General features: G+C 47.5%; 1 protein-coding gene across 2 annotated transcripts in view; it reads left to right on the top strand.

The window, feature by feature from the left end:
• Positions 1–26,797, top strand: part of TRAPPC9 (trafficking protein particle complex subunit 9) — a 1,110,831-nt gene that overhangs the window by 99,226 nt on the left and 984,808 nt on the right. For both annotated transcript variants that reach the window (XM_063921220.1, XM_063921221.1), the window contains exons 10-11: positions 19,607–19,733; positions 21,270–21,415. In XM_063921220.1, the coding sequence (XP_063777290.1) occupies positions 19,607–19,733; positions 21,270–21,415 (273 nt within the window). The remainder of the gene's footprint in view (positions 1–19,606; positions 19,734–21,269; positions 21,416–26,797) is intronic.

The following is a 26,797-nucleotide window of genomic DNA, read 5'->3' on the forward strand; positions in this document are numbered from 1 at the left end:
ACTAGCGTTTTGTTCTTACCTCCGGTTCCCGGATTCCTTCAGCACTCTTTACTTAAGCGAAGCAGACGCTTATCCTGTCAGCACTACGAGGGATACAACCTCCCGCCCTTTGCTGAGGGATAATGTCTGCTGATCTACCTAGTGCAGATATGTGAAGGACGGGCGAGCCGCCAATTGATAAAGCTAAATATTTATCGTATATAAAACACTTTAAGAGGTCTAAGAACACTGTACGCTATCTACGTAAGAAGTACCGTAAGGGTACGCAAGTTGTGTAGCGATCGCTCAACCGTAGTCGAGACGCTCAAGCGTCACGTTCGCTTACGGCCCAGTGATCACAGGCAGGCACGCTATTGGCTGCCGACTAACGTGATGATTCGCTATAGCGTAGCGTACGCTCGGGACCACGAGGAGATCACCAGCGGTGCAGACGCTTACAACGTTAAAACCTTTATATCTATACCTTTAACAATGAGATACACACACAGTATACCTTAGTGTAGAGACAGAGTGTAAGTGCAACCTGGTGTAACCTGATTAACTACAAAGCTGCTTGAGCGTCACCGACGCTCAGAGAATACTTAACCCTATAAAGAATACACAGATACCTGGGCTTAGGGTCCAAAACCTATTATATGTATTATAACTATTATACTTGAAAAAGGAATCACAGTACAAATGATACACTACAATAAAACATAGACCAACTAACCAGATAACTACACGGGAAATACAATACAATACAATTAAAGGAAAATACGAGAGAAAGAGTAGAGAGAGAGAGAGAGATAGAGAGAGAGAGAGAGATGGCTCACAGTAAGACAATATGATTACGGAGAAAACTTACGCACAAGGGGAAACGATCGCATGCGCCTCGATATCCAGCTCCCGATTATCAGCAATGAGAACCGTTGAAGAGAGTGAACTGGATACGGTCGGCTTGCCTATTTATGCCCCACACACAATACAATTCAATGGTCCCTACAATCTCATTGTTCATTGGACACAGGAATTCGGCTTCGCATTATAACAAAAGGTCATAGGTTGATTCATACAGGTGGGCTGTGACTATTTCCAACTGCTCAGGTGGGAGGGAAACTGGGTTTCCCGCCGCATGTGTAATAAAGTGCAAATAAAGTAAATGTTCATAAACTTCTTATGTCCATAACTATTCGCACGAGCGATTGATCTGCTTCAAACCAACACCGGAATATTTCTAATTAAATATTCTTCCGATGGATACTAAACACCACTGTATTACTCCTGTCTGACCCTTCGTATCAAACAAAGAGGGATTTCTCTGTTCATGAACATTCTATATTAACCAAACTTTCAGAATCTATCAAAGGGACCATGATCTATAAAATACCTTATTAGTGAAAATATGTAATGATTGAGTCGCACGCTACGATCGCATAAACTCTACCGTAAATACGCATACCATGCGCCTGCGGGTGCCCGCGACTGTGAGTATGCGCACGTACGGGAGAGCGTACGCATGCGCAGCACGGACCTGTGTGAGGTGCAAATATGGTAGTGTGCATAGAGATATTTTTCTGACTTTGACACCCTCCTCACATCATGTCACTGCCCCTGTCACATGCAGCTCTGTCCTCACTGACACATTACTCATCTCCTGATATACTCTGTGCTGCTGGGGGGACTCTTCTCCATTGACTATATAACTCTGCTGCAAAAATGTAAGAAGAGTTTTGTTCAGGTTTTTGTTTTCCTGAGAGTGTCCCAGGGAAACGGTTTTTAGTTGTTGGGCGTGTATGGGCCCCGTATGAGCTGTCTATGAGCGTCAGCTGGTGCCTCTCCTAGCCTCCCCGCCTCTTGTACTGTGCTTGGTGCAGTGACTGATAATGCTGTACTTGCGTACTTACCAGCAGGCTGGTGGTTTGTGCTGGAATAAAACCCATCTTCTATCTAACCACAGCCTGCTGTGTTCTGCTTCGCCCCCCCCCCCCCCGCTGTGCGCAGATAGGTTTACTGTTGACTTCAGCCGTTCCTGCTTAATCTCCGATCTCTGTAAGAAGCCGATATCCGGACTCTGTATCTGTGTTCCGCCTGTTTGTGTGTCCATAGAGAGAAAGCGTTTGTGTGATTCCAGCATGGCAGCTACCAGTGATAACACAAGGTAGTGTCAGTACGTGCCCCCTTACGCCAAGTGAGTTGTGTAATGTCCTTTTTTTGTCTTCTCTACAAGATAAAAAAAAGATCACAGCTGCTAATGCACTGGAAGAGAGGTGTGAACCGTTGTGGAACTACATTTCCCAGCAAACCTTCACTTTTCTCTAACGTCCTAGTGGATGCTGGGAACTCCGTAAGGACCATGGGGAATAGCGGGCTCCGAAGGAGGCTGGGCACTCTAGAAAGATCTTAGACTACCTGGTGTGCACTGGCTCCTCCCACTATGACCCTCCTCCAAGCCTCAGTTAGATTTCGTGCCCGGCCGAGGTTGGATGCACACTAGGGGCTCCCCTGAGCTCTTAGAAAGTAATAGTCTTAGATTTTTTTATTTTCAGTGAGACCTGCTGGCAACAGGCTCACTGCAGCGAGGGACTAAGGGGAGAAGAAGCGAACTCGCCTGCTTGCAGCCGGATTGGGCTTCTTAGGCTACTGGACACCATTAGCTCCAGAGGGATCGACCGCAGGCCCAGCCTTGATGTTCGGTCCCGGAGCCGCGCCGCCGTCCCCCTTACAGAGCCAGAAGCAAGAAGATGGTCCGGAAAATCGGCGGCATGAAGACTCTGTCTTCACCAAGGTAGTGCACAGCACTGCAGCTGTGCGCCATTGCTCCTCTCACACACTTCACACTTCGGTCACTGAGGGTGCAGGGCGCTGGGGGGGGCGCCCTGAGGCAGCAATAAAAACACCTTGGCTGGCTAAAATACCTCAATATATGGCCCCAGGGGCTATATATGAGGTAAATACCCCTGCCAGAATTCCATAAAAAACGGGAGAATAGGCCGCGAAAAAGGGGCGGAGCCTATCTCCTCAGCACACTGGCGCCATTTTCCCTCACAGCTCCGCTGGAAGGAAGCTCCCTAGCTCTCCCCTGCAGTCTACAAAGGGTTAATAAAGAGAGGGGGGGCACTAAATTTAGGCGCAGTATACATTATATATAAAAACAGCAGCTATAGGGGACATAACTCAGTTAGTCCCTGCATTATATAGCGCTCTGGTGTGTGCTGGCATACTCTCACTCTGTCCCCCCAAAGGGCTTTTGTGGGTCCTGTCCTCGTTTAGAGCATTCCCTGTGTGTCTGCGGTGTGTCGGTACGGCTGTGTCGACATGTTGAATGAGGAGGCTTATATGGTGACGGAACAGAGGCCGATATATGTGATGTCGCCCCCTGTGGGGCCGACACCAGAGTGGATAGATAGGTAAAAGGTATTAACCGACAGTGTCAACTCCTTACATAAAAGGGTGGATGACGTAACAGCTGTGGGACAGCCGGCTTCGCAGCCCGCGCCTGCCCAGGCGTCTCCAAGGCCATCAGGGGCTCAAAAACGCCCGCTCTCTCAGATGGCAGACACAGATTTCGACACGGAGTCTGACTCCAGTGTCGACAAGGTGGAGACATATATACAATCCACTAGGAACATCCGTGACTTGATCCCGGCAATAAAAAATGTGTTATACATTTCTGACTGTAACCCAAGCACCTCTATAAATGGGTTTTAGGTTTGGGGAGAAAAAACAGGCAGTGTTTTGTTCCCCCATCAGATGAATAAATGAAGTGTGTGAAAAGCGTGGGTTCCCCCGTTAATAAACTGGTAATTTATAAAAAGTTACTGATGGCGTACCCTTTCCCGCCAGGAGGATAAGTTACGCTGGGAGATATCCCCTAGGGTGGATAAGGCGCTCACACGTTTGTCAAAAAAGGTGGCACTGCCGTCTTAGGATACGGCCACTTTAATAGGTACCTGTTGATAAAAAACAGGAGGCTATCCTGAAGTCTGTATTTACACACTCAGGTACTAGACTGAGACCTGCAGATAGTGCTGCTGCAGCGTGGTCGGTGACCCTGTCAAACAGGGATACTAGTTGGCAAACATAAAAACATATTAAAGACGTCGTCTTATATATGGGGGATGCACAGAGGGATATTTTGCCGGCTGGCATCCAAAATAAATGTAATGTCCATTCTGACAGGAGGGTATTAGAGACCTGTCACTGAACAGGTGATGCTGACTTAAAAAGCGCATAGAGAGCCTTATAAGGGTGAGGAATTATTTGGGGATGGTCTCTGGGACCTCGTATCCACAGCAACTGCTGGGAAGAAATAATTTTACCTCAGGTTTCCTCACAGACAAAGGTACAGTCCTTTCGGCTTCAGAAAAGCAAGCGGGTCAAATGGCGCTTCCTTTCTGTACAGAGACAAGGGTAGAGGGAAAAAGCTGCACCAGTCAGCCTGTTCCCAGAATCAAGATTCTTCCCCCGCCTCCTGTGAGTACACACCATGACGCGGGTGCTCCACAGGTGTAGCCAGGTACGGTGGGGGGCCGTCTCAAAAATGTCAGCAATTAGTGGGCTCACTCACAGGTGGATCCCTGTTTCTTTCAAGTAGTATTTCAGGGGTACAAGCTGGAATTCGAGATGTCTCCCCCCAGCCGTTTCCTAAAATATGCCTTGCTGACAACTCCCTCAGGCAGGGAGGCTGTGCTAGAGGCAATTAATAAGCGGTATTCCCAGCAGGTAATACTCAAGGTGCCCCTACTTCAACAAGGACGGGGTTACTATTCCACACGGGTTGGGGTACCGAAACCGCATGGTTCGGTGTGACCCATTTTATATTTCTCTGACGTCCTAAGTGGATGCTGGGGACTCCGTCAGGACCATGGGGATTAGCGGCTCCGCAGGAGACAGGGCACAAAACTAAAGCTTTAGGATCAGGTGGTGTGTACTGGCTCCTCCCCCTATGACCCTCCTCCAAGCCTCAGTTAGGTTTTTGTGCCCGTCCGAGCAGGGTGCAATCTAGGTGGCTCTCTTAAGGAGCTGCTTAGAAAAAGTTTTTAGGTTTATTATTTTCAGTGAGTCCTGCTGGCAACAGGCTCACTGCATCGAGGGACTTAGGGGAGAGAAGTTCAACTCACCTGCGTGCAGGATGGATTGGCTTCTTAGGCTACTGGACACCATTAGCTCCAGAGGGAGTCGGAACACAGGTCTCACCCTGGGGTTCGTCCCGGAGCCGCGCCGCCGACCCCCCTTGCAGATGCTGAAGATTGAAGGTCCAGAAACCGGCGGCAGAAGGCTCTTCAGTCTTCTTGAAGGTAGCGCACAGCACTGCAGCTGTGCGCCATTGTTTGTCACACACTTCTCACCAACGGTCACGGAGGGTGCAGGGCGCTGCTGGGGGCGCCCTGGGCAGCAATGTAAATACCTTTTATGGCTAAAAAATACATCACATATAGCCCTTGAGGCTATATGGATGTATTTAACCCCTGCCAGATATTACAAACTACGGGAGAAAAGCCCGCCGGAATAGGGGGCGGGGCTTATTCTCCTCAGCACACAGCGCCATTTTCCTGCTCAGCTCCGCTGTGAGGAAGGCTCCCAGGACTCTCCCCTGCACTGCACTACAGAAACAGGGTAAAACAGAGAGGGGGGGCACTTTTTATGGCGATATTTTATATATATTTAAGCTGCTATAAGGATACAACACTTATATAAGGTTGTTCCCATATATATTATAGCGCTTGGGTGTGTGCTGGCAAACTCTCCCTCTGTCTCCCCAAAGGGCTAGGGGGTCCTGTCTTCGATAAGAGCATTCCCTGTGTGTCTGCTGTGTGTCGGTACGTGTGTGTCGACATGTATGAGGACGATGTTGGTGTGGAGGCAGAGCAATTGCCGGTAATGGTGATGTCACCCCCCAGGGAGTCGACACCGGAATGGATGGCTTTGTTTATGGAATTACGTGATAATGTCAGCACATTACAAAAATCAGTTGATGACATGAGACGGCCGGAAAACCAGTTGGTACCTGCCCAGGCGTCTCAGACACCGTCAGGGGCTGTAAAACGCCCTTTACCTCAGTCGGTCAACACAGACCCAGACACGGACACTGAATCTAGTGTCGACGGTGAAGAAACAAACGTATTTTCAAGTAGAGCCACACGTTATATGATCACGGCAATGAAGGAGGCTTTGCATATCTCTGATACTGCAAGTACCACAAAAAGGGTTATTATGTGGGGGGTGAAAAAACTACCTGTAGTTTTTCCTGAATCAGAGGAATTGAATGATGTATGTGATGAAGCGTGGGTTAACCCAGATAGAAAAGTGCTAATTTCAAAAAAGTTATTGGCATTATACCCTTTCCCGCCAGAGGTTAGGGCGCGCTGGGAAACACCCCCTAGGGTGGATAAGGCGCTCACACGCTTATCAAAACAAGTGGCGTTACCGTCTCCTGATACGGCCGCCCTCAAGGATCCAGCTGATAGGAGGCTGGAAACTACCCTAAAGAGTATATACACACATACTGGTGTTATACTGCGACCAGCCATCGCCTCAGCCTGGATGTGCAGTGCTGGGGTGGTCTGGTCGGATTCCCTGACTGAAAATATTGATACCCTGGATAGGGACAGTATTTTATTGACTATAGAGCAATTAAAGGATGCTTTTCTTTATATGCGAGATGCTCAGAGGGATATTTGCACTCTGGCATCGAGAGTAAGTGCGATGTCCATATCTGCCAGAAGAAGTTTATGGACGCGACAGTGGTCAGGTGATGCGGATTCCAAACGACATATGGAAGTATTGCCGTATAAAGGGGAAGAATTATTTGGCGTAGGTCTATCGGATCTGGTGGCCACGGCAACTGCCGGAAAATCCACCTTTTTACCTCAGACCCCCTCCCAACAGAAAAAGACACCGTCTTTTCAGCCGCAGTCCTTTCGGTCCTATAAGAACAAGAGGGCAAAAGGACAGTCATATCTGCCCCGGGGCAGAGGAAGGGGTAAGAGAGGGCAGCAAGCAGCCCCTTCCCAGGAATAGAAGCCCTCCCAGGGTTCTGCAAAGCCCTCAGCATGACGCTGGGGCTGTACAAGCGGACTCAGGAGCGGTGGGGGGTCGACTCAGGAATTTCAGCGCACAGTGGGCTTGCTCACAGGTGGACCCTTGGATCCTGCAGGTAGTATCTCAGGGTTACAGGTTGGAATTCGAGAAGTCTCCCCCTCGCCGGTTCCTAAAGTCTGCTTTGCCAACGTCTCCCTCAGACAGGGCGACGGTATTGGAAGCCATTCACAAGCTGTTTTCTCAGCAGGTGATAGTCAAGGTACCCCTCCTACAACAGGGAAAGGGGTATTACTCCACGCTATTTGTGGTACCGAAGCCGGACGGCTCGGTAAGACCTATTCTAAATCTGAAATCTTTGAACCTGTACATACAAAAATTCAAGTTCAAGATGGAATCACTCAGAGCAGTGATAGCGAATCTGGAAGAAGGGGACTTTATGGTGTCCCTGGACATAAAGGATGCTTACCTGCATGTCCCAATTTGCCCTTCACATCAAGGGTACCTCAGGTTCGTGGTGCAAAACTGTCATTATCAGTTTCAGACGCTGCCGTTTGGATTGTCCACGGCACCTCGGGTCTTTACCAAGGTAATGGCCGAAATGATGATTCTTCTGCGAAGAAGAGGCGTATTAATTATCCCTTACTTGGACGATCTCCTGATAAGGGCAAGGTCTAGAGAACAGCTGGAGGACGGAGTAGCACTAACCCAAGTAGTGCTGCAACAACACGGGTGGATTCTGAATTTTCCAAAATCTCAGTTGACCCCGACAACACGTCTGCTGTTCCTGGGAATGATTCTGGACACGGTTCAGAAAAAGGTGTTTCTTCCGGAGGAGAAAGCCAAGGAGTTATCCGAACTTGTCAGGAACCTCCTAAAACCAGGAAAAGTGTCTGTGCATCAATGCACAAGAGTCCTGGGAAAGATGGTGGCTTCTTACGAAGCAATTCCATTCGGCAGATTCCACGCACGAACTTTTCAGTGGGATCTGCTGGACAAATGGTCCGGATCGCATCTGCAGATGCATCAGCGGATAACCTTATCGCCACGGACAAGGGTGTCTCTTCTGTGGTGGTTGCAGAGTGCTCATCTGTTAGAGGGCCGCAGATTCGGCATACAGGACTGGGTCCTGGTGACCACGGATGCCAGTCTGAGAGGCTGGGGAGCGGTCACACAGGGAAGAAACTTCCAGGGAGTATGGTCAAGCCTGGAGATGTCTCTTCATATAAATATACTGGAGCTAAGAGCAATTTACAATGCTCTAAGCCTGGCAAAACCCCTGCTTCAGGGTCAGCCGGTGTTGATCCAGTCGGACAACATCACGGCAGTCGCCCACGTAAACAGACAGGGCGGCACAAGAAGCAGGAGAGCAATGGCAGAAGCTGCAAGGATCCTTCGCTGGGCGGAAGATCATGTGATAGCACTGTCAGCAGTGTTCATTCCGGGAGTAGACAACTGGGAAGCAGACTTCCTCAGCAGACACGATCTACACCCGGGAGAGTGGGGACTTCATCCAGAAGTCTTCCACATGATTGTGAACCGTTGGGAAAAACCAAAGGTGGATATGATGGCGTCTCGCCTCAACAAAAAACTGGACAGGTATTGCGCCAGGTCAAGAGACCCTCAGGCAATAGCTGTGGACGCTCTGGTAACACCGTGGGTGTACCAGTCAGTGTATGTGTTTCCTCCTCTGCCTCTCATACCCAAAGTACTGAGAATTATACGGCAAAGGGGAGTAAGAACGATACTCGTGGCTCCGGATTGGCCAAGAAGAACTTGGTACCCGGAACTTCAGGAGATGCTCACGGAAAATCCGTGGCCTCTACCTCTAAGACGGGACCTGATTCAGCAGGGACCGTGTCTATTCCAAGACTTACCGCGGCTGCGTTTGACGGCATGGCGGTTGAACGCCGAATTCTAAAGGAAAAAGGCATTCCAGAAGAGGTCATTCCTACACTGGTTAAAGCCAGGAAGGAGGTGACTGCACAACATTATCACCGCATTTGGAGAAAATATGTTGCGTGGTGTGAGGCCAGGAAGGCCCCCACGGAGGAATTTCAACTGGGTCGATTCCTACATTTCCTGCAAACAGGATTGTCTATGGGCCTCAAATTGGGGTCCATTAAGGTTCAAATTTCGGCCCTGTCGATTTTCTTCCAGAAAGAATTGGCTTCAGTTCCTGAAGTCCAGACTTTTGTAAAAGGAGTACTACATATACAGCCCCTCGGTTGTGCCCCCAGTGGCTCCGTGGGACCTGAATGTAGTTTTGGATTTTCTCAAATCCCATTGGTTTGAGCCACTCAAATCGGTGGATTTGAAATATCTTACATGGAAAGTAACCATGCTACTGGCTCTGGCTTCAGCCAGGAGAGTATCAGAATTGGCGGCTTTATCGTATAAGAGCCCATATCTGATTTTCCATTCGGACAGGGCAGAACTGCGGACGCGTCCTCCGTTTCTGCCTAAGGTGGTGTCAGCGTTTCACCTGAACCAGCCTATTGTGGTGCCTGCGGCTACTAGCGATTTGGAAGATTCCAAGTTGCTGGACGTTGTCAGGGCATTGAAAATATACATTTCAAGGACGGCTGGAGTCAGAAAATCTGACTCGCTGTTTATACTGTATGCACCCAACAAGCTGGGTGCTCCTGCTTCTAAGCAGACGATTGCTCGTTGGATTTGTAGCACAATTCAACTTGCACATTCTGTGGCAGGCCTGCCACAGCCTAAATCTGTCAAGGCCCATTCCACAAGGAAGGTGGGCTCATCCTGGGCGGCTGCCCGAGGGGTCTCGGCATTACAACTCTGCCGAGCAGCTACGTGGTCGGGGGAGAACACGTTTGTAAAATTCTACAAATTTGATACCCTGGCTAAAGAGGACCTGGAGTTCTCTCATTCGGTGCTGCAGAGTCATCCGCACTCTCCCGCCCGTTTGGGAGCTTTGGTATAATCCCCATGGTCCTGACGGAGTCCCCAGCATCCACTTAGGACGTCAGAGAAAATAAGATTTTACTTACCGATAAATCTATTTCTCGTAGTCCGTAGTGGATGCTGGGCGCCCATCCCAAGTGCGGATTGTCTGCAATACTTGTACATAGTTATTGTTACAAAAAAAAATCGGGTTGTTATTTGTTGTGAGCCGTCTGTTCAGAGGCTCCTACGTTTGTCATACTGTTAACTGGGTTTAGATCACAAGTTATACGGTGTGATTGGTGTGGCTGGTATGAGTCTTACCCGGGATTCAATATCCGTCCTTATTGTGTACGCTCGTCCGGGCACAGTATCCTAACTGAGGCTTGGAGGAGGGTCATAGGGGGAGGAGCCAGTACACACCACCTGATCCTAAAGCTTTAGTTTTGTGCCCTGTCTCCTGCGGAACCGCTAATCCCCATGGTCCTGACGGAGTCCCCAGCATCCACTACGGACTACGAGAAATAGATTTATCGGTAAGTAAAATCTTATTTTAAAATCCTTGAACATAAAAAAATTCAAGTTCAAGATGGAATCGCTCAGGGCGGTTATTGCAAGCCTGGACGAGGGGGATTACATGGTATCCCGGGACATCAAGGATGCTTACCTGCATGTCCCCATTTACCATCCTCGCCAGGAGTACCTCAGATTTGTGGTACAGGATTACCATTACCAAGTCCAGACACTGCCGTTTGGACTGTACATGGCACCGAGGGTGTTTTATCAAGGTAATGGCCGAAATGATGATACTCCTTTGAAAAAAGGGAGTTGTAATTATCCCGTACTTGGACAATCTCGTTATAAGGGCGAGGTCCAAGGAGCAGTTGGTAGTCGGGGTAGCACTATTTTGGAAAGTGCTACAACAGCATAGTTGGATTCTAAACAGTCCAAAGTCACAGCTGGTTCCTATGACACGTCTACTGTTCCTGGGGATGGTTCTGGACATAAACCAGAAATAGTGTTTCTCCCGGAGGAGAAAGCCAAGGAGTTGTCATCTCTAGTGAGAGACCTCCTGAAACAAAATAGGTAGCGGTGCATCATTGCACGCGAGTCCTGGGAAAAATGGTAGCTTCCTACGAAGCAATCCCATTAGGCAGGTTCCATACAAGAACTTTTCAGAGGGACCTGTTGGACAAGTGGTCCGGATCGCATCTTCCGATGCATAGGCTGATAACCCTGTCTCCAAGGACCAGGGTATCTCTACTGTGGTGGCTGCAGAGTGCCCATCTTCAAGAGGGCCGCAGGTTCGGCATACAGGACTAGGTCCTAGTGACCATGGATTCCAGCCTTTGAGGCTGCAAGGCAGTCACACAGGGAAGAAACTTCCAGGGACTTTGGTCAAGTCAGGTTATTTCCCTACACATAAATATTCTGGATCTGAGGGCCATTTACAATGCCCTGAGGCCGGCAAGGCCTCTGCTTCAAAACCAGCCGGTACTGATCCAATCAGACAACATCACGGCAGTCGCCCATGTAAACCAACAGGGCGGCACAAGAAGCAGGATGGCGATGGCAGAAGCCACAAGGATTCTCCGATAGGCGGAAAATCATGTGTTAGCACTGTCAGCAGTGTTCATTCCCGGAGTGGACAACTGGGAAGCAGATCTTCTCAACAGACACGACCTCCACCCGGGAGAATGGGGACTTCCTCCAGAAGTCTTCCAATAGGATTGTACACCATTGGGAAAGGCCACAGGTGGACATGATGGCGTCCCGCCTCAACAAAAAGCTATAAAAGATATTGCACCAGGTCAAGGGACCCTCAGGCGATAGCTATGGACGCTCTGGTAACACCGTGGGTGTACCAGTCGGTTTATGTGTTCTCCCCTCTGCCTCTCATACCAAAGGTACTGAGAATAATAAGAAGGCGAGGAGTAAGAACGATACTCGTGGATGGCCAAGAAGAGCTTGGTACCCAGAACTTCAAAAATTTATATCAGAGGACCCATGGCCTCTGCCACTCAGACAGGACCTGCGGCAGCAGGGGCCCTGTCTGTTCCAAGACTTACCGCGGCTGCGTTTGACGGCATGGCGGTTGAACGCCGGATCCTGAAGGAAAAGGGCATTCCGGAGGAAGTCATTCCTACGCTTACTAAAGCCAGGAAAGAGGTTACAGCAACTCATTATCACCGCATATGGCGAAAATATGTTGCATGGTGTGAGGCCGAAAGGGCCCCAACAGAGGAATTTCAACTAGGTCGATTTCTGCATTTCCTGCAAGCAGGAGTGACTATGGGCCTTAAATTGGGTTCCATTAAGGTACAGATCTCGGCTCTGTCGATTTTCTTTCAAAAAGAACTAGCTTCATTACCTGAAGTTCAGACATTTATAAAAGGAGTGCTGCATAGTCAGCCCCCGTTTGTGCCTCCTGTGGCACCTTGGGATCTCAACGTGGTGTTGAGTTTCTTAAAATCACATTGGTTTGAACCACTAAAAACCGTGGATCTGAAATATCTCACGTGGAAGGTGGTTATGTTATTGGCCTTGGCTTCTGCCAGGCGAGTATCAGAATTGGCGGCTTTGTCTTGTAAAAGCCCTTATTTGATTTTCCATATGGATAGGGCAGAATTGAGGACTCGTCCCCAGTTTCTCCCAAAGGTGGTGTCAGCGTTTCACCTGAACCAGCCTATTGTGGTGCCTGCGGCTACTAGGGACTTGGAGGACTCCAAGTTGCTAGACGTTGTCAGGGCACTGAAAATATATGTTTCCAGAACGGCTAGAGTCAGAAAATCTGACTCGCTGTTTATCCTATATGCACCTAACAAGCTGGGTGCTCCTGCTTCTAAGCAGACTATTGCTCGTTGGATTTGTAGTACAATTCAGCTTGCACATACTGTGGCAGGCCTGCCACAGCCAAAATCTGTCAATGCCCATTCCACAAGGAAGGTGGGCTCATCTTGGGCGGCTGCCCGAGGGGTGTCGGCTTTACAACTTTGCCGAGCAGCTACTTGGTCAGGGGCAAACACGTTTGCAAAATTCTACAAATTTGATACCCTGGCTGAGGAGGACCTGGAGTTCTCTCATTCGGTGCTGCAGAGTCATCCGCACTCTCCCGCCCGTTTGGGAGCTTTGGTATAATCCCCATGGTCCTTACGGAGTTCCCAGCATCCACTAGGACGTTAGAGAAAATAAGAATTTACTCACCGGTAATTCTATTTCTCGTAGTCCGTAGTGGATGCTGGGCGCCCATCCCAAGTGCGGTTTATCTGCATTACTTGTACATAGTTATTGTTAACTAAATCGGGTTATTGTTGAGCCATCTGTTGAGAGGCTCTATTGTTTCATACTGTTAACTGTGTTTCATATCACGAGTTGTACGGTGTGATTGGTGTGGCTGGTATGAGTCTTACCCGGGATTCAAAATCCTTCCTTATTGTGTACGCTCGTCCGGGCACAGTACCTAACTGAGGCTTGGAGGAGGGTCATAGTGGGAGGAGCCAGTGCACACCAGGTAGTCTAAGATCTTTCTAGAGTGCCCAGCCTCCTTCGGAGCCCGCTATTCCCCATGGTCCTTACGGAGTTCCCAGCATCCACTACGGACTACGAGAAATAGAATTACCGGTGAGTAAATTCTTATTTTTTTTTCTCTTTGTATCCTATCTGTACACATCTTATACGGCTTGCCACGGCACCAACCACAGACATATACTGATAACTGAGGACAATAGCTTGCATTTAGCTAGACACAGCATCTACATAGTGTCTTATTGGATGAGATATAAGGTAACCGTAACATCAGCATAAACAATCAGCATGGGAGAGGGGGGCGGGTGGGCAGTCACAGGTGCAAAGACAGGATATTTCAGTTGGAGGGTGTATATACCGTAATGTGTGAAAGGAAGCGCTGTCTGCCATAATGTGTAAAAGGGGTCTCTGCTGCCGTAATGTGTAAAAGGGGGCTCTCTACCTGCTATACGGTGTAAAATTGGGCTCTAATAGCTGTAATGTGTCAAAGAGGATTCTACTTGCCGTAATGTGTAAATGGGGACTCTGCTTGCCGTAATGTGTAAAAGGGAGATCTACCTGCCGTAATGTGTAAAAAAGGATTCTACCTGCCGTAATGTGTAAAAGGGAGATCTACCTGCCGTAATGTGTAAAAGGGGGATCTACCTGGCATAATGTGTAAAAGGGGCTCTACCTGGTGTAATGTGTGTAAGTGGCACTACTGTTTGGCGTAATTTGAATAATAGAGACTACAGTGCAGCATAATATGAATTGGTTATTTTGGCCACGCCCCTTCTCCACGAAGCCACACCCCTATATTTTTGGTGCGCGCCTATGCCGCGCACTGGCCCTGTTTTAAATATGGGGGGGGGGGGCGATGCTGTTTCTTGCACACACCACTAAAATGTCTAGTTACGGCACTGATGTGGGCATATGTAATATCTGTGTGATCACATATGGTCTGATGCAGACTGGGGAGCAAAAGCTAGGGCACTCTAAACTTGCGTATTGGGACACAGAGAGACGTAGGCATCCGCGCCTACTGTGTGACAGGCCCTCATGGTATGTGACTGGCCTATAGGTGCATAACTGGTATGCAGTCAGAGAGTTAGGATTAGAACCACAGTTACATGTTACATCTCATCGCCAGCATTCTAACTGTTCAGATTCAGGCGGTGTAAGCGTTGCCAGCATCTGCGGTAACGTAATATACCACACCCGCATCACCTCTGATCAGCGTGCATGCACCCTTACCGAGCTTGGTTTGCACAAGAAAGCCTGTTCCTGCCGCCGTTCTGCGCTCCGGTCGTGCAGCCGCTCTCTGTACATGTGCAGCGGGAACTTGCGGCGTACAGTCTGCAGCAACTGGTGTAGATGCATCAGCCGCTTATTGTCTATGTAGCAGCCTCTTACTGTACATCCCGTGCCTAGGCCTGGGTCACGTGTGGCAGCAGACAGGTAGAATATTATGTGGCATAGAACCATGCTATACTGGTGAGACTATAAGCCATGGCATAGACGCCTAACATTAATTTACATTATTTGTGGCATAAATATGGGGAGATCGGTCACACACGTGTAACCAGCGGGAAACCTTCTAGAATAGAAAATGTTTCATCACATGAAACTGTCAATCAGCTCCCGTCTGTCCTTCATTATTTGCAATTAGATCGGATCTCCGCCGTTGTGTCACATGATGCCGTACTTCCTTGGCTCCTGTCTTTTAAATCAATTGTGCCCATTAGGTTTCAACAGCGCGTCCTTCAGCGCTGTCCTCTGACAGTCGTCCAAATGTGATTTTTATTTTTAGGTGTTATTAATCCTCAGCTGGGTCACTTGATAAATTAATCCTTTTGCTTTAGGGGAAAAAAAAAAAAAAAAAAGTTTTACAGGAAGCGTTTTCCTGTGAGCGATCCTGACCTTCCAATCCAGCACCGTGACGCTGACAATGATTGGGATATAATGAGTTGCCTAAACCCTGCTGTATCGCCGTCATCCTGAGAAACTCAGGCCAGGTGCCCATCGCGTCCAATTGTAAAGCGCAACGGAATTTGCTGCGCTATATAAGAAACTGTTATTAATAATAGTATAATCAGACGGACATATACGTCGTGGTCCTGTGTGGCACTGGTACATGTGGTACCTAACGCAGCCGAACTTTGTCCCAATACATCTAAGAGCTTATTCACCTCTTACTCCTGGTGCAGGGGGCGTCCTTAGCATAGAGCTTTTGTTATAATAATTTTAAAAACTTAGTAGTCCTCTAATCACAGGACATAGTGTTCTTTCTATGGACCCGGCTCATCCAGGGCTTTGTATGGGGGACCTGCAGTCATCAGCCCATCACAATGTGCACATTTCTCTGCCCGCTGAGGAAATGACTCTGTGCAGGGTATACCAAGAGATGAGGCAGCAGGAAGCCACAGACTGAGAGTTATATAGTGGGAGGTACAGGATCCCTCAGCAGCACTGAGTATACCAGGAGATGAGGCAGCAGGAAGCCACAGACTGAGAGTTATATAGTGGGAGGTACAGGATCCCTCAGCAGCACTGAGTATACCAGGAGATGAGGCAGCAGGAAGCCACAGACTGAGAGTTATATAGTGGGAGGAACAGGATCCCTCAGCAGCACAGAGTATACCAGGAGATGAGGCAGCAGGAAGCCACAGACTGAGAGTTATATAGTGGGAGGAACAGGATCCCTCAGCAGCACAGAGTATATCAGGAGATGAGGCAGCAGGAAGCCATAGACTGAGAGTTATATAGTGGGAGGAACAGGATCCCTCAGCAGCACAGAGTATACCAGGAGATGAGGCAGCAGGAAGCCACAGACTGAGAGTTATATAGTGGGAGGAACAGGATCCCTCAGCAGCACAGAGTATATCAGGAGATGAGGCAGCAGGAAGCCATAGACTGATGACCCTTTTCACGACGCAAAAATAACCCGGTATCGACCCGTTATATTGCCGGGTCGACGCGAGTTGGTCTGCGGTGTGAAAGGGGCCCTGGTCGAATTCCTGGGTCACCTGACTCAGTAATTCAGCCTGGGAGTAAAGCAGTGTTATTCCCGGTTTAAATACCCGGTCAGGTCAGTGTGAACAGAGTGCCGAATCGATGCGACCCGGGAACCCGTTCACTACATAGAAATGACTTACAATATAAAACGCCTTATTTATTGCTAGTGCCAGATAAGTAACTTCCCAGCACATGACTGGATACTGTGATGTGAATGTGACTGTGTTAGTGAATACGGGGAGTCTGCAGCGATTACACCAAAATTCAGATAGTGCCAGTACTGCAATTTCTTTGAAGGTTATTATTCTTTTTATCTTGCTGACAGGTCTATTCTTATGACTTCCTGAGCTAAACCTGTCTAATGCGCTTTATCTTACAATTCAGCTATTTATTTGTACTTCTTTATAAGAACTCAATGAACAACCTCTCGCATAAAATTGCTTTCTTTGAAATGATCTTATTGGAATGTCTTGTTATACAGTTATAGGGGCCGTTAACAAGTAATTCAGATCTAGATTTATTTACGGATAAGATGCTTGGGACAGGCTAAGGCAGCAGATAATGCAACCTAATTCCCATTGTGTTTTGTGGCTAGCCCATAGCACATAGCTACGTACTACTCACACCTACATACAGTAGCACGGGAGATGTCCCCCCCCCCCCTCCCAAGCACCTTCCGCCATCTTAGCCAGAAAATTACCGACGTTCTCAGCGTAATAAATCTTCCAGGAAGAGATTGCCGCCCTAAAGCCTCGCTGGACCTAATCTAAACGTATCAGCCGCCATAAACATAAACATCTTGACGTTAGGCAAGGCACCAGGGCCATCCGCCAATACTCTAAATCCTTCAAATACATATATTATGTCGTCATCTCTTGGCAGTTTCAATATAAAATCTAATGTGTTGTCCTTCTTTCCAAAGCAAATACTGGAAGCTGGGTCATTTAAAATGTCCCTTAGAATGTAAGCTCTCACGAGCAGGGCCCTCTTCCCTCATGTGCTTATACTTTTCTTACTTTAATAATCCTCAACTGCCCAGATCCCGCAGTTTTTGGCCACCTGGAACTTATCTCTATGTTTACTGGTGTAGTTATGTTTAGTTACCCTGTACTTGTCCTATATTGTCTTCAACTGTAAGTCACTGTTTTCCTGTTTTGATTATGTGCATATGTACTCTGTAATTGGGCGCTGCGGAACCCTTGTGGCGCCATATAAATAAAGGATAATAATAATAATAATAATAATAATAATTAAGCCTAAACCTGACACAATGATAATCTTGGTTCCAGCTTTCGGCCGATTGCCATGTTACTTTGAAACGCTTACTTCTTTTATTGTTGTCCATAGTTTAAACTCCCTGCTCCCAATATTTCATCAAACTGATCAGTCCGGTTTTATTTCTGGAGGACAAGTTCCAGACAGTGAGAGATGATTTCATTCCCCAGCTTTTCTCGCCTCTGTCTCGCTGCGTCCCAGCGCTAGACGCTGGAATTTGTTAGATGGTGTTAGCCGGCTGTTAATGGAATCACTGTAACTGCACCAAGGTTTGTATCCAAGACAAGTTTGTCAAAGTAGTTGTGTTCTATACAACTCTGTCTGTCACATTCGGTTACTCAGGCTTCCAATCAGACTCTTTATTTCCCAATGGCACCGCGTTCACAATCCTCCTCTCTGGGCGGTTTAAAGTCAGACGTTTTTCTATGAAATGGGCATTTCTCTGTGTCCGCCAGATGCACGGTATAGAACAGTCATTGGCATGTAGCCAGAGTTATACTATATTCTATATACTCGCACGTAAAACAAGCGGGCGCCTGTCTCAGTTGTAGCTCTTGACCGTAGAGTGGGGTAGGGTGATGATAATGATTTTGGCTGTTGTTGGATTAGGAATATATGTGAGGTGCAATACGGACACATTAAGACTTACGCATAGTCGTATTATTATTCAGTTTGTAGTCCGTTGGCTTTCAGAATGAGGCCGGATTCGGACCTGCGAGGCCTTGATATGTATCTGGGAATACGTTTCGGGAGGGTGGTGGGGATCAGCCATTTAAGGTCAGCCCATAACCTAACCCTAACCCAGTGGTTCCCAACATTTTTGGAATCACGGCGCCCTAGAGAAGCAGAATGTTTTTTCACGGCACCCCTGGTCACAAAAGTTTCTTATTGAGAAATTTAGAAAGAAATATGAAATGAAGTAAATTGTGTCTATATGTCATCCTTAGGTCCAATTGTGTGGTGAGGGACAGGATTTGCTTCTGCTTTTAGACATATTTTATAATTGGAGGCCACCAGCACTGGTTTTACCTATTACATTGACCATAAATAATTTGAATTAGCCCTGGACCACCAATCCAAGACACCCCTGCATGTGTCCTGAGGCACCCCAGGGTGCCACGGCATACAGTTTGAGTACCCATTAAACCACTAACATCAATGACCTCCCAGCGGCAGTGATGGTTCAGCCCACAAAATGGCTGCCGCCACTATATGTAGGCCGTGGGTACACTTATTCATAAGGCAATGCACGGACTCGTTCGATATAATGGATTATTTCTCAGATTGGCCTGCACATGCTGTGGCACATTTATTAAACATGGCTCTCCTCATAAAACACATTTTACTGCTTGATATTTATAAATTATGGATATACTACCCACTGTGCCTCTCTTAAATATTCTCTTTCTTGTATTGTGTGACTATTTGTTTTTTTTTGCTTTTAATTAAAAATGAGGTGTTCGTATCCATTACTAAAGCTCCCTTCACGCGGCAGTAATGTGCAAAACTGAACAGATTTACTTTCTGCTTGTACTTTATGAATATTGAGAGAACACGACCGAGAGAGATGGGCTGTTTATAGCTGATTTTCTCTCAGATGTTTTATGCTTTATTAACTGCTCGTTGTGATTTGTTTTTACTTCAGCTTCTATTAAAGTTACATTTTTAAAACTGACGGTCAGGGCCGCTTTACGCGCAGTGACCCCCATATGTGGTATGGCGGCATCCGGGACTTAACAGGGAAACTCTGGTTTAGTTGAGGTTCACTTGCTTATGTCTCCATCGGTGGTGATGTCTGTGGTACTCCTATGTGTTTGTTTTCCTCCCCTTCCCCCTTCTAGGTGTGGATATTTTCTGACCTGCCATTTTTTCTCTCCCTTTATAGAGAAGAAAGATGTGGCGCAGAGCCTTGAGAGCTACACCTCGAAGTGCGCCGGTACAATGGAACCTATTCACCTACCTGAGGGTTTAACGTTACCTCCCGTGCCATTCACTAAGCTGCCCATTGTGAGGTATGGATTCAGCTACCTGATTTCCTTTTCCTGATCACTTTAAAGGTGTATTATGAGGTACTAGGTGGTCTTAGTCACAAAGATGTTTTTAGCAAGGTGCCGACTATCTTAACGTAGTATTCATTTATAGATATTCTGGTCACTGACATGCACAATGGCGGGAGCCATCTTGTGACATGATGATTTAGCAAACATGGCTGCCTCCACTGCACATAAGCTGCCCATAAACTTCAGATCAGCCAATGAAATGACTGCCCCATTCAGATTTTCTTTCACTGTATGGACAGGAACAATAATGGTTTACAGGCTGGAAAATGATCTTGACCATCTGGCTTGGTTATCAAACCTTTGTGATGTCCCGCTGTCGTTCTTCCAGCTCCATGCTGTTAGAGGAAGATCACTTCCATAGGTCTTGCAGTGTGTGTATGTTACGCCGGAACGTCTGCAGTGTCCTGATGTCTGTGGCTGGCTTAAGACAGGCAGCCCATACACCCAGCCTGACATACCGTGGACTTAATGTCGCAGGAATGCAATGCACCCTGCTTGAGGATAAACACAGAAATGTAACCTTGGAGAGAGATAAAGTACCAACCAATCATCTTTTAACTGACATGTTACAGGCTGTGTTTGAAAAATGACAGGAGCTGATTGGCTGGAACTTTCTTTTTCTACTTTATCTCTCTCCAAGCTTTGATACATCTCCTCCAAAGTGTCATTAATAAGTTACTCAGGATGAGTTTTGCTTCAAGATAAGTGATATTTACGAAATGTTCTATATCAATAAAGTTTTGTCTGAAATATTAGGGAACCGGTTTCTCCAGTACATGTATTGTGTAGCTGGTTCAAGTAAATCACGATTATATGGTTCTCGGTCATCTCAGACGTTATTCCTCTAGAGTTTCTTTACTTTTATAAATGCCTCCAATGGTTTCTTTAAAACACAACAAATTAATAATATATCTTCCCTTCCAGACAGATCCTCGCATGTCAAATGCTTTATTGAAGTTAGACAACAGGTCACATTTTCTGCCTACTAGTACAGAGCCTAGAACCTGCGTTGTGTGCCATGCGAGGGTTAATCCAGCCACCCGCACGTTGCTGAACTATAATATAAATGCATGGGCTTCCTCTTTGTCTTTCAAGGCAGATCTCTGATCTCTCACCGCGGTAATGGGGTCACTGCCTGCCGTGCCGTTCACAATAAAATGGTCGCCCCTCTCTGCCTTTCATCCTCTCGGCAAAATCAGACAGGACAGGCTTCTGGAGCAATGCGCAGTTCTATAGTCAGCGTACTCTTGTATCCGGCACAGTCTGATCATGTCGATTTTCTATAGTTTGTTAGGAAAGTTATCGGAGATGATTGTTATAAACATAATTGGAGAGTTTTGTCACCCACCCAGCTATCTTCATGAGTGCCTCTTTAAGTCTACACTCTGGTGTGTGATAATAGATTTTACCTGCGAAAGCAGGTTTTCATCACAGCGACTGGACTGTGTTTACAAGCTCACTATGATAATTGTATGTCTTTCCGTCTAGGTCGGTGAAGCTTCTCAATCTTCCAGTTATCCTGCGACCCCAAAAAGTGAAAAATTTACTGGGCCAGAAGCTGTCTACAAAGAGCCCCTTCATCTACTCCCCTATCATAGCGCACAATCGCAGTGAGGAGAAGAACAAGAAGATTGGTAAGACCGCCTTTTCCGCCTCATTGGGAAATGTGTAATAGCCCGGCACTGTTCTCTCGTGTTCAAGGACTTTTGGAACTTTGACTACGCTTACGGTATGGGGCTTATTCGCTAAATGCGCACAACGAGCTGCAACTCTGAGTAACCTGTTTGTAGCTGCCATTATACTAAGCCGATATGTACGCAGGGTGTTCCTAAATGTGGGTCACAGATCAATGTAGTGCCGCTTTAAAAGTACGGACAGACTTGCACAAGCTCCCACACTCTCCGTCACCTCATTTAGCCTCTCGTCTTTGTAATAACAGTGGAGTAAAACTCACTTACCGTTAGAAGTGTTCCCTTGTACGCAACTATTGCCATTGCTTTGTAATGTGCTACTGTGCTCCACGGCGCCACCCAGTGGGAAAATCACAGTATACAGATGTGTCCTCATACACCAGCCTCAATATGCCGTGCGAGACACCTGGTATGAAGGAGCCTCGCTGAGTAGTGTAGCATAATGTAGTGACTTTAAAAAAAAAAAAATATTAGGGTCTTATTTGCACCGCAGATGCAGCGAACACCACTCGGTCTGCACCAGACGCTGGGCTGTGACTGTAGCCACACAGGGATTAGCTTCAATTATGTACAAAGTTGAAGATGCAGCACAACGGAACTTGGCCTGAAAAAAATGCAGCGACCGTTGGATTGTAGCATGTCGTATGCAGATGCAGACACACTCGCACACAAATGAACATGGGTTGTACATCCAATCAAACGGTACCGTCTCGTGACGTGGTTTTGTTGTATCTCATTGCGAAGATGCATATTTGAGAGCAGACCTGGCACGCCGAGAAGGCCATTTACTGCGACAGTAGTGTATGGGGACACATCTGTACATCAAACAGGGGTATGCCAGGCAGACATGAAATAAAAGGTGAGAGTGCCCTGCTTTACTGGAGAGTGTACAGTCTGGTCTACATAGGTCACTTCACCTGCCAAGTTATTTTAATAATACATGCAACAAATGAATCTACTTAGAAGCCTGTGTGTTAATCGTGCTCAATTAACTAGAACTGATTATTTTACAAATGAATTCCTTTTTTTTCTGTTTTACAAGTTGCTCCAGCTGCCCGACTGATTACAGATCACCTTTACATTGATATTTAGGGAGGAATCCAAATAAGAGTCGGCGGATCCCTGCAGCACTCCACAGCAGCCGGAATCTCGCTCAAAAGCGCTTGCAGCCCCCTAGGCAATGAGCACTTCTAGACGAATACGGCATTCGGCCGGGCGAAGGGGGCAGATTGAGCTGTCATTGCCAGCTTGGAAACAGCAAGGCAACGACTTGGTTCAACCCCCTTCGCATATGATTGAATTCCCCCCTTAGGACCTTAGTCAGAGTTGGGTGTAAGAGGAAGACCATACTGTACTACAGGAGGGGCAAATGTCAGATGTGCAGAGATGTATGGTTGGGAAGTGGCGTGTATTGCTTAATTTCTCTTACGTCCTAGGGGATACTGGGAATCTATTTAGTACCATGGGGTATAGACCAGTCCACTACGAGCCATGGGCACTTTAAGAAATGTATAGTGTGTGCTGGCTCCTCCCTCTATGCCCCTCCCACCTGACAGCCGGTCACGCTTATGGAAGCTCCTGACGAGTTTTCTGCATTTATTTTTAGTGTTTGTTATTTTCAGGCAGGACTGGTTGGCACCAGCCTGTCTGCTTCGTGGGACTTAGGGAAGGGGCCCAACCTCCCAAAGGGTTAATGGTCCCGTTCCCCGCTGACAGGACATAGCTCCTAGGGGAACTATTCGCAAGCCCCACCACGGCGAGCGTACATTCCCGCAGCACGACGCCACACCTAACAGAGCCAGAAGAAAGAAGAGTGGTGAGTACTCTGCCGGTGTTCTGACTAGCGGGTCGCCACCCATTATGGCGGCAGGAGGGTACGGAGACGCACGGCTTCGTCATGGGGCGGCAGGGCCTCCAGACTTAGTACACAGTGCGGACGCACGGCTTCTAACGGAGCGCACTGAGTCTCAGTACACTTAATGTTCACACAGTACCCAGACTGGCATTACAGACTTAAAAGGGGTCTGACTCCATTTTAGGCACACAAATCACCTCAGCCAGTATAAAAAAGTGTGGGAAGACCGCACGCCATTGCAGGGGCGGAGCTTCACTATGAGTGGATCCAGCAGTTCACAGGCGCCATTTTACAGACTGCATCATCACATACGCTGACTGCAGGGATGCGCAGCAGCTCCGGAAAGCCTCCAGTTTACCTCAGCGGTACCAGGGGGTTATAGCAGGTAGGGACCGTTATATAGTGTACTGAGTCCCCAATTAGGGTACTTAGTCTGCGACCCTGCTGAGCTTACTTTAGCAATAAGGATGCCATGTGCTGGTTTCTCTACATTTGTGTCTCTCCTGAAGGGCTCTTTGTAGGGTTAATTTCCTGTGTGTATGCCATCCTGCTGGAAGGATGTCAGAAAGCAAGGAGTGTGTTACATGTAAGGCTCAGTGTTCCTCTTCTCCTGGGGGTTCACTAGTGTGTACTCAGTGTAGTGTACCTTCTTAGACAAAGGAATCAGATCCAGCGTGGCTGGACTCCATTATGGGGATGATCTCCACCATCTCTACTAAATTATCTTGAAATGAGAAAGAGACGCAATACTTAAAGTCTATGACTGAGTTTATGCAAAAGGACTCGGTACTCAGACCAGCGTCTCAGTCCTCTGCCGTTTGTTCACAAAAACGTACTTTAGCCCAGATCCTGCATTCCGACTCTGATAAAGAAGGGTCAGAAATGGAGGAAGGTGAGGTGGACATGGCGGTAGGGGAGGGTACTCTGTTGCAGGGAGTTGAAGCGCTCATAGACGCTATCAGGGAAGTCCTCAATATTCCTGACAAGGTGACTGAGGAGAGTGAGGTATCTTACATTAATGTACAGAAAAAATCTGCAGCTACCTTTCCTGTGTCAAAATAACTAAATACCCTGTTTGAACAACCGTGTGTTAATCCAGAAAAAAGTTCCAGATCCCTAAGCGGTTACTGTCAACTTAGCCCTTTCCCCTGTGGATAGGAAAAAATAGGAAAATCCACCGATTGTAGATACATCAGTCTCCAGGCTCTCGCGTAAAATTGTTTTACCTGTTCCTGGTGCAGCCTCCCTAAAGGACACAGCTGATCGTTAGATTGAGACTACACTCAAATCTTTGTATACAGCTGCAGGGGTGGCTCAGAGACCCACTATAGCATGTGGATGGATTGCAAAAGCCGTTGCAAAATGGTCTGGTAATGTCATAGAGGGTTTTGACATCTTACCTTGAGGTGAAATTATTTTACTTCTGCAGCATACTGTATACAATATTCTGCGAACTTTATGGTTGAAGCCATAAAGAAGATGGGTTTGCTAAATGCATGCACGACAGCTATGGCAGTGTCCGCACGCAGGGGTTTATGGTTACGTCAGTGGACTGCTGACACAGACTCCAGGAAAGGTGCGGAAGGCCTGCCATTCTCAGGCGAGGCCTTATTTGGCGATGAACGGGATAAGTGGATTTCAAAAGCTACTGTGGGTAAATCCACCTATCTTCCTTCTGCAGCTCCACCTGATAGGAAGAACTGCTCAGGACCCAACTTCCAGTCCTTTCGGACTGCGAAGTTTCGGGGCAGAGCTAGAGGTTCCTCTACCGCTGCCAGAGGTGCTAGAGGGAAATCACGCAAGCCAACCACTTTTGGTTCTCAGGAACAGAGCTCCAGCTCTGCTGCCTCAAAGCCTTTTCTGCATGACGGGGGACCCACATGCCTGGAAGAAACAGTCACGCCTGGGCAAGGTCTTGCTAGGACCCCTGGGTCCTAGACCTTATTTCCCTGGGCTACAGGCTGGAGTTCCAGGATCTCCCACCTCACAGATTCTTCAAATCAGGCTTACCAGCTTCACAGGAAGCAAGAATAACCTTACAAGAAGCTATTCAAAAACTGTTACTGACTCAGGCCATTGTTCCAGTTCCACCTCATCTACAAAACAGGGGTTACTATTCCAGCTTGTTTGTAGCTCCGAAACCGGACGGTTAAGTCAGACCGGTTCTGAATCCCAAGTCATTGAACCCGTACTTACGGGTATTCAAGTTCAAAATGGAGTCTCTGAGAGCGGTGATCTCAGGTCTGGAAGAGGGAAAGTTCCTTGTGTCTCTGGATATCAAGGATACGTACCTTCACATTCCGATCTGGCCACCTCACCAGGCTTATCTACAGTTTGCACTGCAGGAATGTCACTACCCGTTTCAGGCCCTGCCTTTTGGTCTCTCAACTGCACCGAGGGTATTCACCAAAGTGATGGCAGAGATGATGATGTTACTCCAAAAACAAGGAGTGAACATTATTCTTTACCTGGACGATCTTCTGATAAAGGCTGCATCCAGGGAACAGTTGTTAGAGAACATTGGTCTCACAACCAGATTGCTCCTGGATCATGGGTGGATTCTGAACCTGCCAAAATCTCCTCTAGAACCAACGCAGAAGCTTCATTACCTGGGAATGATACTGGACACAGAGTCTCAGAAAGTGGTCCTTCCCTTGAAGAGGAATGGTAATCCAGTCTATGGGGCAGGCTGTCTTGAAGCCAAACCGAATCTCAGTACATCAGTGAATCCGTCTTCTGGGAAAGATGGTGTCCTCTTACGAGGCAATTCAGTACGGAAGGTTTCATGCAAGTCCCTTCCAGCTGGATCTGTTGGACATATGGTCCGCATCGCATCTACACATGAGGATTCGTCTGTCGCCAAAGGCCAGGATTTCTCTCCTGTGGTGGTTACAAACGTCTCACCTGGTGAAGGGTCAACGGTTTGGGATTCAAAATTGGGTTCTGTTAACTACCGACGCAAGCCTCAGAGGTTGGGGATCGGTCACCCAGGGGGTACAATTGCAAGGAAGATGGTCAAGTCTGGAAGCCACACTTCCCATAAACATCCTGGAGCTCAGGGCAATCTACAGTGCCCTTCTGCAGGCCTCTTATCTTCAGAATCAGGCCATTCAAGTTCAGTTGGACAATGTGACGGCGGTGACGTACATAAACCGACAAGGCGGAATGAAAAGCATTTTACATGTCGGTATTTTGACCTTGTCGGTATTTTAAATGTCGGTATTTTGTCCATGTCGGGATTTTGACCTTGTCGGGATTTTGACCATCGGTCAATTGCTGTCCGGATTTCGACCGTCGGGATTTGGATTGGAGGTTTTTCATACCGATCCCGATTTAGTAAAGGATGCCGCACATACTGATATTTTTTATTGTTTTGCTGGATCCCTTCTGCCCAACTAGATGAATGGCGGTGGTCTGGTGTCCGGGATCACCTGCTTTCTGGGAAATGGGATGTTTCTCCTCCAGTGGCG

Source organism: Pseudophryne corroboree, chromosome 5 (assembly GCF_028390025.1).
Source record: "Pseudophryne corroboree isolate aPseCor3 chromosome 5, aPseCor3.hap2, whole genome shotgun sequence".
In the NCBI taxonomy this organism is placed as follows: domain Eukaryota; kingdom Metazoa; phylum Chordata; class Amphibia; order Anura; family Myobatrachidae; genus Pseudophryne; species Pseudophryne corroboree.